The sequence below is a fragment of the Semicossyphus pulcher genome, unplaced genomic scaffold, assembly GCF_022749685.1.
Source record: "Semicossyphus pulcher isolate SPU_LCO1_2020_fin unplaced genomic scaffold, fSemPul1.0.p SCAF_23, whole genome shotgun sequence".
NCBI classification, from domain to species: Eukaryota; Metazoa; Chordata; class Actinopteri; order Labriformes; family Labridae; genus Semicossyphus; species Semicossyphus pulcher.
This window is the reverse complement of record NW_027211697.1, coordinates 8,344,246-8,354,682: the sequence shown is the minus strand read 5'-3', so window position 1 is coordinate 8,354,682 and position 10,437 is coordinate 8,344,246. Positions and strand designations below refer to the sequence as shown.

Genomic DNA, 10,437 nt, shown 5'->3' with positions numbered 1-10,437 from the left:
AATATGAAAAAAAAGGTGTAAATTAGCTAATGGTAATTGTAAAGCTAGCTAAGTGGCTGAATGCTAACATTACCACTTAAAACATAGACTGTATAGCCTAACACGACATGTAAGTAAGGTGTAAATTCCTAGCTAATGGCAATTGTAATGCTAGCTAAGTGGCTAATACTAACATTAGCCTACCACTTGAATCATAGACTGTATAGTGTAACACAATATGTAAATAAAGGTGTAAATTGCTAGCTAATGGTAACTGTAATTTTAGCTAAGTTCTTGAAGGCTAACATTAGCTGTTTATTGCTGGTAGCTGCTATGCTAGTTGGATATCATTCTGGAAGCGCTATAATTATAAAGATTTGTCAGATTCCCGACATTTATATGATATTCGACATGGAATACAGTACGATGACATTATAACATGATTTAAGCTTCCCACACAGAGTGACAACAAAGGAAAATTGCCGCCGTCTGAATATGGTCAATAAAGAGCTATTAAAAAGTAAACTATGTAAGAGCAAAGAAGGGAGGATAAAGAAGACAAAATAAAAAAATACTCAAAGGAAACACTTATCATATCTAGTGAGGTGGGGGATTTTAACACTAAACTATTGATTGAGCTTAACAATGTGGTAAAAACTATGTTGTTAAATTATTATTTATGTATCAATTCTCAAGGCAAACTAGCCAAATATTCACTGGTTCTAGATTCTCAGATGTGAAAATTGTCTGCTTTATTTTTGTGATTTATATCTTCAAAAACTGGATAGATTTTGGTTTTAGAATCTTGGACAGATAAAACGGGTTATTTGACGATGGTTGTCATTAATTACTGACATTTTACAGACAAACAATAACAAATACTCCTTATACTAAGTAATTGTGGTTGATTGTACATTATTTTTGAAACGGTGTGGTACTGTGGTCTATCAGTGTTTGAATTTGAAACTATACAACATGTACTACATACTAGATTCACAATATTACTAAAAAGTTACTAAAATGCAGTTAGTAAAAAAACAATGTATGCAGTCATATTTAAATCATATATTCATGTTCATATTATTACATCCTTAAGTTGTTAGACTGGCTCCAAAAGTTCTTCTATTCCTGCTATTATGACACAATGGTGTACATCAACAGCACACTCGAATATATACGTTTAAAACTATACTCATTTTTCACCCACTTACTCTAAACGTGTTTAAGATGTGTAAGAAGCTCTTAATTAGAGCACGGCGCGTGTTAAGCAGTTGCCTTGCTGTGTTTTGATAATTCCAGCATCTAGTAACTCAGGTGAAATGCTAGTAATCTGAGGTTAGTGGCTCTCGATTCCACTTCTGATTATTTGTTCCAAAACTATTCAAATAAAACACTTCAGATGGAAGCAGCAGCATTCATAACAATATCTACTTAAAGGACAGGGCAGAAGAGGCACTTACCTTGTGGCAAAGCGGCCGTCATAATCCTCAATAGCAGGCTGGAAAAAAAGGAATATGTCTTACTTAATGTGCTTTTATAGTAGGATTAAAAATCCTGCTGTACTTGCACACAAACACAAGGTGGCAGCAGAAATTGTGAAATTCACCTCTTCAGTCACTGCAGGATTACTCATATCCAATTACGTAACACAAGACTAAACCAGATGGGGGCTACAACTGAACAGGGGTAACAAGTGTTTGTGTCTTGTTCATGGATATTACACATGTAACCTACCTGTGTGCCAAAGCCTGCCATGCTGTAGGGGCGTGGGCGGGTCTGTGCGAGGCTCTGTGCCAGCAGTCGGGCGGTCAGGCCGTAGTCAGGTGTGGGCAGTGATGCATCACTCTCCAGCAAGTTTCCTGTGCTGCTACTTTTCCCATGGTGCAGGCTGGGAGGGGAGGAGAAAAGGCCTCAGACTTATGCTCATTTAGGCTTATTAACTTGATACACAAGTTATGACAGAAAAATGCTACATACTTCACTTTGAGCTTCTCACTGTCACTCTCAGGCAGCACACGTGTGTAGGAGAAAGGGAACCAGCCACGCCTGGGACAAGAGATACACCTCGTTAAACTCTACATTCCTACAGTACAGATTCAGGCAAAACAGAATAAATGAATACATTTCTTACATCTTGTTCTTCTCATTCTCCCCATAGTGCCAGCCGTCGCGAGCTTCAGGCACTAGCAAGGTGATGACATCTCCCTCAGAGAAGCTAAGCAGGGTGCCATTGTCGCCCGCAGCATGGGAGAAGATGGCCTGGACACGGGCGCGTCCGTTCTTTTCTAGGCCTGCTGCCATGGAACTGGATCTGGGCAGGGTCCGTGTCTCTCCTGACGAGTTTGCAAACACAGACAACAGTCAGTGACATGCAATTCAGATTATTTGAGTCACAAATGATTTACTGGAGTCTTGAGAGAAAAATCACGGTAACATTTATGTCTCTAGCTGATGCTCTAGAGGCTCTAAATTTAGCAATTTCTTAAATGTGCTTTTGTGAGCAATACATAAAATGCTCCTCTTAGTAAAATGGTAGAAAGGTTTGACACTAAATCAAATATTCTGCTTGTGATTTCCCTGCTGTAGCTGCTCATTAAATTCGAGCAGTGTTGGGATAACTTACCCACAGGGTTCTTGTTCTTGGCGGGGGCAGGCCTGCGCACAGGGAGGGTGTTGGAGTAGACATCGCTGACCTGTCTCTGGGGCTGAGCCTGGGGCGGGCCCTGCGCCTGGGTCTGAGGGGATGAAGGCCTGACTTGGGACACGGTCATAGTCCCTCCATCTGTCCAATATTCCTCCCCGTGGACTCCTGTTGTCCCGTTGACCATGGACATACCATCAGGGCCCATCAGCCTCTGGAATAAACAAGCATATGGGTTCAACAAGTGCTGCTGTAAGTGGTTTAGTCTGTGTGACGCTACAGAAGTAATTACTTCATTAAATATTTAGATTAAAGTGAGGACATTTTATGGGTAACATCTGCTGTGTTCATTTGAATAAAAGATATATACATCTTGGGAGTAGACTTGGGAGGAATTAAATCTGGTGAGAGTCTGTCAGCTGCTTTCACGAATGAAATTTAGACTCTAAACTGCTCATTAACGTGAGTGTCGTCTTTTAAGTGAGATTAGAGAGATGCGTCTCTGATTTGCATGTTGATGGAGGGCTAAAGGTGGACAAGCTACCATTAGGATAGAAATGTTAGATCTGTGGAAAGAGTGAAAATTAAAGTGACAGAACTCCTGTTCAGTAATTCAGTTTCCTCGGTAAAAACAAGGAGAGCATCTGTATAAAATTGCCATAGATGTGTAGCAAATTAAAAGGGTTAGCCTCTCCGGTTTCTTTTGACTATATCAAATATATTAAATTAAACAGCAGACAAAAGAGAAAATTCATTAACATATTCTGAGGCTTCATCATCCACTGATTCCCTGAACTCACCGCTGGGTGTCCCAGGCCACTGCCCATGAACACAGCCAGCTCTGGGGGCACAGGGAGAGGCTGGGCCCCGGGGATGGGGTCTGAGATGACCAGGTTTGATTTGGAGGTATGCAGGGGGCTGGTTCCCCCGAGGGCGGCAGAGCCCATCTGCTGGGCCAGCAGCATGGCCCTCTCAGGGAGCTTGTTTGGGTCTGAGCAAGCCTGTTGCCACACTGGGATCTTCTGAGTCAGAAGGTCTTTCCCCTGGAGGGAGGAAGAACAGATAAGAACAAACAAAGAAGAAACATGAATAACTAGAATTACCGCCCTGAGGTTGTAGGTCTGCGCATAACAGACAAGTAGCAGTTTACGGCCACAGAATGACAGTGTCATTGTGTATGTGACAGAGGAAGGATATATTTGTACAGAGACAATATTTGAAAGAATACATAACCCTAAAAGAAAAAAACAACATATGTAGGCCGACATTACACAGGAAGGGTTGCACCACACGTATTCACAGGAAAGCCATTATATCAGAAACCATCTCTCTGTGTTTCTCTACAAGGCATGTATTTTATTTGACCTTTGACCATCAGAAACTAATTAGTTAATCTTTGAGTCCAAGCGTCTGTCTGTGCCAAATTTGCAAAAATTCCCTGCCGACGTTCCTGAAATATTCTGTTCGCAAGAATGGGATAGGAAAAATGGGCAGAAGAGTGTTTCCACAGGACACTTTGAAGTCTCAGAGAAGTTGACCTTTGACCTAATGAAATGTCATCACATCATAATTTCCTCTATCCGACATTCACGTTAAATTGTGTTATAGTTAGCATATGTATTCTTGACTAATCCTGCCAAAGGCGTGTTTTTGTGAGATCACCGTGACCTTTGACCTCCAACTTAACTGAAAACATAAAGTCGGTATTAATAAGCGTAGAGAGATACAGTATCTATGCAGCAGAGAAGTGACCAGAGAAAAAATCTGGTCCCTCTCTATTCATTAATAAAAACATTCATTTTTCCAAGGTTTTTCCTCGCGCTACATCCTCGACCTTTGCCCTTTGCACAGCTATGATAATGTGCTGCGTGGGTGAGGCTGGGGACACGCTAACATACAGCCAAGCTGCCCACTTCAGCATCTCACAGCCTGTGGACACGACTGTTCTTTCTACAACTATGGAAACAGTTAAATGGCCAGACAGAGATGCACACATTTATGTATGACTGTACAGCACACACACATGCACACAGACAGTATGGTCCCTTTGTGTATGCTAATTTGTGGCTCTCACTATCGCTCTCTCTCATTTCATAAACACACAAACACTCATAGATCTTGCACACCGAGAAACACACACTAGGAACCCTCTGGGAGAGGGTTCTTCAGTTTGCTGAAGGTGAACTCTTCCCACGCACACCCCCATCCTGATTAATGACTAGACTCCATGTTGAAAAAGGGAAGGTTGCAGCACGGTCCGCATGTGCACACACACACACAGACACACTGTCCTCGTCCAGTCCCATCTTTCGGCTGGCAGTTCACACCCACATGTAATCCCCGGAGACTGATGCACTCCATTACCCAAGAATATCAAATTATTGGATAATGGAAAGGCATACATTTGCACGCAAAGACAAAAACCGACATAAAACGACAAGATGAAGCAAAGAAAATGGACTAAATTCTACATAAATAACCCTCCATTAGCTTTGATGTTATAATATTTGAGGAAATATGTTTTGTTTCTTCGGAAAGGTTTTTTGCCTCAAGTGTCAACAGCAAAGTGACAATAACAAGCTTGTTTTATGAAATCTTCTTGTGACAGCTGTAAACAATATGGCTGACAAACAGCTTGTCCCGTTTATCGAACTGAGCTATGATTTCAATCCATCTTCCTCTACATCCAGCGTTTTGACGCCTTTTCCTACAAAAGTCTTTTTTGAAGCAAAAAAAGCAACGAGGCACTTCTCCGCACAAGAAGGTGGCCGGATGCTCGAAGCTGCAATGATGGATTACAGCCTCAGACATACCTGTCAGCTGGGCATTGTCTACAGTCTTAATGAATTTTTAAAATGAAGAGGCCCCTATGAGCGGTCAAAGCTAATGCGACTTTGAATTATATATCTCCTAGTATGCTCTGTTCGCTGAACAATAGTCTACAGCAGGTGAGTTTCAAATAAAGCAGATGTGACAGATGAGGAGCAGTTGACGAGAATCAGCACAACGGCACAAAGAGAATAATTTAAGTTTCACCTCACAAGCTCTGCACATATGCCTTTTTGAACATTATGAACAGAAAATGTTCCTGATTAGTTGAGAGATCAAAAGAAGGGAAAACAGGCCAAGATTTATTCCTGAAAGTTCTTGATGATTGAGTGAATTATTTAAGGAAATGTTAACTCTTTCAATCATATTTGGCTCTATAAACACCCGAATGAACTTATTCTGTTCTGCCAGTGTTTGCTCATGTCAAACAAGAGATTTCCAAATTGTCCTTTGTCTCTGACTATAAGGGATCAGGGCACCAATGGAAGAACGTGAGGTTGTGTATTTCCCTGCATCATTCAGAGTTCGGCAACATTTTTTAACTTGTGTTGCTAACACTTCCCTATATTCACTAAGCAGCCATTTTCCTCTGATGTCATGCTAAGGGTATAAAGCTACATTTCTGTTATAACGGCATATTACTGTGTTCTGAGTTTACAAACTGTATAAGAAATCAGACAAATCACCTCTGATTGATCAGCAGCTGAAAAGACTTGAGGGCGATCTGGAGGGATGAAGGCTTCAAGCTAAACTTATTATACTTTAACTTATATTAGCTAATGTTAGACAACAGTTAATATTCGCATTCGACTGCTTCTTTGATAACATAACAGCTAGACGTTATCAAGCAAAACAGAAAAGCATAATTTCAGAGGTAGCGGTAATGTAAGCAAGCTAGCACTAGCTAGAAAGCGGCGAATGCTAACATAAGTTGTAATGACTTAGCTGTTGGTTGCCCACTGAATGAGTTTTAAAATATGTTGTCTTGTTTTGAAATATGGCCAAATGTTACTCAGATTTTCACTTTACATTGTCTTTGCAGTTTCTGATGACATCACAGCAGAGTGACAGTAACATTATTTTAGCTTCTGAAAAAAGAAGCTAAAATGCTGAGCAGGATTTCAAAGGAAAATGGCCGCCATGTGAATATGATAAATGGCAGTCAAACCATATCAAATTCATAAAGATTAGCTTAGCTTTTGAGTTAAAAAAAAAGACAAAGACTGAATTTCCTTGGGAACATTAAACACAACTTGTTGCACCAACTGTAACACTACAGCCTCCCTTGATATCAAATGCCTTAAGCCATCAAGTGACACTCACCTTGCCATGGTAGGCGCTGCTGTTCTTGGCCACGGCACATTGACGGTCCACCAGGAAGCAGTACCTGCGACGCTCCTCAGACAGGGCTGTCTTGTATCCCTCAGCGATGAAGGTGTCCAGCTCGGTCTGCTTACTGCTGATGGTCTCCACAAACTGACAGGAAGGAACACAACAACACATGGACATATCAGTTTCAGGTTTAAAAGGTGAGATGGGAAATACGTTTTGGTTTCTGGTGCAATGCAGGTCTTTCATATCTCTGAAAAAAGGGACAGAAGGTCTGACTAGGAAAGTTTCCAAGTTCCAGCTAACATCTACGTAGTTTTTTTTCAAAAATAGCACCCCGCTTCACATTTACACAATCATGTAGATTCATACTTAGAAGGTACTCAATACAGAAACGTTATGTACTGCCAATCACTGCGCAGCTCCACTGGAACAATTAGGGGTTAAGTGCAGCTCGCCTGCAATATTTGTGCCTTACTCAGTAACTTTCTCCGGCCAGATTTTCCTCACCAAGTGCAGCTGAAGCGAGGCAATTATAACTGAAGATCCTGCGGTTTGGAGGAGGATCTGCTCACGAGGAACCACTAATCCATTTTATATCTCAGAAAATGACGAATAACAGGTGTTTAAATGTGTGCGTATAAGGGTCGGAGAAGACGCAGGGCTCCAGTACTGTCGGTGCGAATTAGCATTAGGGCTCTAAAAACGAGTCCTCTGACGACACACGTACACACACATAACAGTCGTGAGAAGCTACTGGGAGTCTTATTTTGAAGGGGAAGTGGCATTTAAGTGCACGTATTTACAAACAGCAGAGTTAGCATGTCAGTAGCTGAAAGTTTGAGATTGTGTACTTCTAAAGTAGGGCGGCTGCATCCAGTTTGATGGCTTTAATACTGACACATCTGCTGATAAATACTGACCCAGAAGTGAGTGTTATATTTACTTCTGATGATTTGACCTCAACTGGTTTGACGTGTATTACTGTGTATGTTTCTCATGTATAACCAGAACCAATGATCCTGAGTGCGAGTGTGATCCCAGCTGCTTGGGTAGAGAATTCAACACTCCATTGTAAGTGTGTGATAGGTGGTGCCTTAGGCCACCACCTCTGTTAAGGGATGGTTTTTCTAGCTTAACATAGATGGCTTCCTTGACATCTCTTTCAAACCAGCAGTCTTCTCTGGCAAGGATGTGGACCTTGCTGTCTTCAAAGGAGTGTCCTTTGTCCTTTAAATATAGGTGGACAGCTGAGTCCTGACCTGAGGAGCTGGCTCTCCTACGCTTGGCCATGCGTTTGTTGAGGGGTTGTTTTGCTTCCCCGATGTAGCATACTAATGACCCTTGTCCACCAGTCAGTTTAGAACTGAAGAAGCCTTTCGGATGAGAGGTGACGCGTCTACAAGAACTTCAACCAACTCCAGTTGCCTTTTGGATTAAAATCCTCACAATCCATGTTGTTGTGTGAATAATAGTTCCTCAAGTATTCTAGCCTAGCCAAGTTTTTCATTTAATTCCACACAGACTAATGAAGTTTGTGAAGTTAGAGTCCCTGCCTGCAGCCAAATGTAAGTTCCTGTGGAGTGCAGATGCATTTCATTTAGCAACCACCAGAGCACACTACTTCCCCACTGCCAACAGCTTGGGGTTAGTTCATCGGAAGTGTGGAGGAACACTTCAGGTGGCTAAATGATACAGAGGACAAACATTTTGAGTAATTGCCTTTTTGCATTAGCACTGGAATAAATCCACCTACACCATCACGAGGATTCATAGAGGTAGCTGTCAAATCAAGCAAGAGAAGGGGATGAAGGTATGATGAGAGCATTTTTCACCTCAGAGCAGCCTGACCTCCTTCTGCTCTTTCTGTACATCTTAAGCCCAAATTAAGCGCATGAAACTGGCTCAGTTAGTTGCTTTGCAGGCATACAGCGTTCAGTGAAACGGCTGAGGAATCGCCCTCAACAAGGTGAAGGGCCCTCTCCTCTTGTCAAATCCACATAGCCCAATTCTCCCAGCATTCAAAAGGTCACCAAAGTAACCCAAGACAATGAGTGCAGTGGGAAAAGCCCGGGCAGACATCAGGCTCTATTATATCTGAGCGACCTCAGGTTACATCACAGCTGGAATGACTTGTTTTGCAAAGGTTATGAATATAAATGAAACCCGCTACACGTCAAAGCAGGTCTGAGTGATCTGTATTTACCCTTACAATGACACATACAATACAAAACTATTATACAGCAGCCAAAAACTGAACACTGATGGTTATAGTGATTATAGGCAGTGGGAAGGGAGGGATTTACAGCCTTCTAAAAGAAAAGCATACAGTAGAATATACGACAAAAAAAACAGTTTTATTCCTGCAATGGGAATTTTTCGGTTGGCTCCTCTCCTCCTTCATCATCAGCACCCTTTGTAACCAAACGAATTGTATTGTAACGCTCCAGGGCACAACAGAAAGCACCTACACCTACAATATCTCCTTTAATCTGCTTATCTACTGCACTTGCACGACAACAACACGCTTCTTTCTGCAGCTGTATGGATCCACACAATCATTGTTCAATTTTATGACTCGTAGCAGAAGAAACTCAAAGCTTATCAAACATCTTCTGGGGACATTCATTCTGAACTCTTTCCCTCTGTTTCTGCCTCGGCGCTTATTAAAGAGCATATATATGCAGCGCACAGAAGTTTATCTAGATGAAAACCCTCTCTAAGACACCTTGGACCACGCCACTGAACTACATAATGAGCCGATTAGCATTTTGGCAACGGGAGGGGGGGGCTTTACCCATTGATGAGATGGCACTGTGAAAGTGTCTGATGCAGGACAGACGGACAAAGAGACGGACAGAGGAGCGGGATATACAACAGGGAAGAGCGTGAGAGAGAGAGGAGAAAGGGAGATAGGGATGATCATCAATGAAATTCAACCGCCATCTGCGTCCGCTGCCAGACTACTCTCAGACACTTTACTTTTTAATGAAAAGAGAGGAGATAAAAAACGAAAAGTTCTCATCCGCTAAAATAACACAGATGTGGTGGAGGAGGATGAGGAGGAGGGAACGTTCAGCTCGCCTTAGAAACTTTTACTTGTACTTTCTCGACTGCCTCTTATTGACCGAGGAAAGCTCTCTCCATCTGCGCAAATCAAATAAAACACTCTGGGATGTCTGTAGTCGGTCACTTTCTGAGCCTTTCAATGTGGATGCCTGTCATTTTAAAGCACAGGTGTTGACGGAGTGCAAAGCTCTCTCTCTCCCTCTCTGTGTGTCGCTGTCCTCCCGAGGGGGGGGGGACTCCGGCAAAAAACGAGTTGACTTTTCTCTCACACGCCCACAGCCCTGATGTGATCAGTGAAAGTGAGCAGGCTGGAAATGAGAAAGGGAGATTGATTTTCCTGCATCTCTGCAAACCGACTGTACGTTATGAGTCCGGAGCCTGATGAGCCCGCTTCTCTGCACAGATGGGCCCAATTGATCCGTCAAACAGACACGGTGAGAGCATGTCCGATATTCACCGATTCAAATTGTTCGCTTACTTTTGCTGCTGACCATCTACTTCTATCTGCAGCGATGAAATACAACATCACAGTACTCGGATGATGAATGGTGAACCCCTGTCTCCATCTTTCCAAACTTTGAATTAGAGCG

At 42.3% G+C, this 10,437-nt stretch overlaps 1 protein-coding gene across 6 annotated transcripts in view; it reads right to left on the bottom strand.

Annotated features, from left to right (window-relative positions):
* Nucleotides 1–10,437, bottom strand: part of LOC138602863 (BAR/IMD domain-containing adapter protein 2-like) — a 65,565-nt gene that overhangs the window by 5,178 nt on the left and 49,950 nt on the right. For all 6 annotated transcript variants that reach the window (XM_069674464.1, XM_069674465.1, XM_069674468.1 and 3 more), the window contains exons 7-13: nt 6,773–6,925; nt 3,421–3,663; nt 2,603–2,834; nt 2,111–2,312; nt 1,957–2,025; nt 1,714–1,867; nt 1,440–1,477 (exon numbers count right to left, since the gene is read on the bottom strand). In XM_069674464.1, coding sequence (XP_069530565.1) covers nt 1,440–1,477; nt 1,714–1,867; nt 1,957–2,025; nt 2,111–2,312; nt 2,603–2,834; nt 3,421–3,663; nt 6,773–6,925 — 1,091 coding nt within the window. The remainder of the gene's footprint in view (nt 1–1,439; nt 1,478–1,713; nt 1,868–1,956; nt 2,026–2,110; nt 2,313–2,602; nt 2,835–3,420; nt 3,664–6,772; nt 6,926–10,437) is intronic.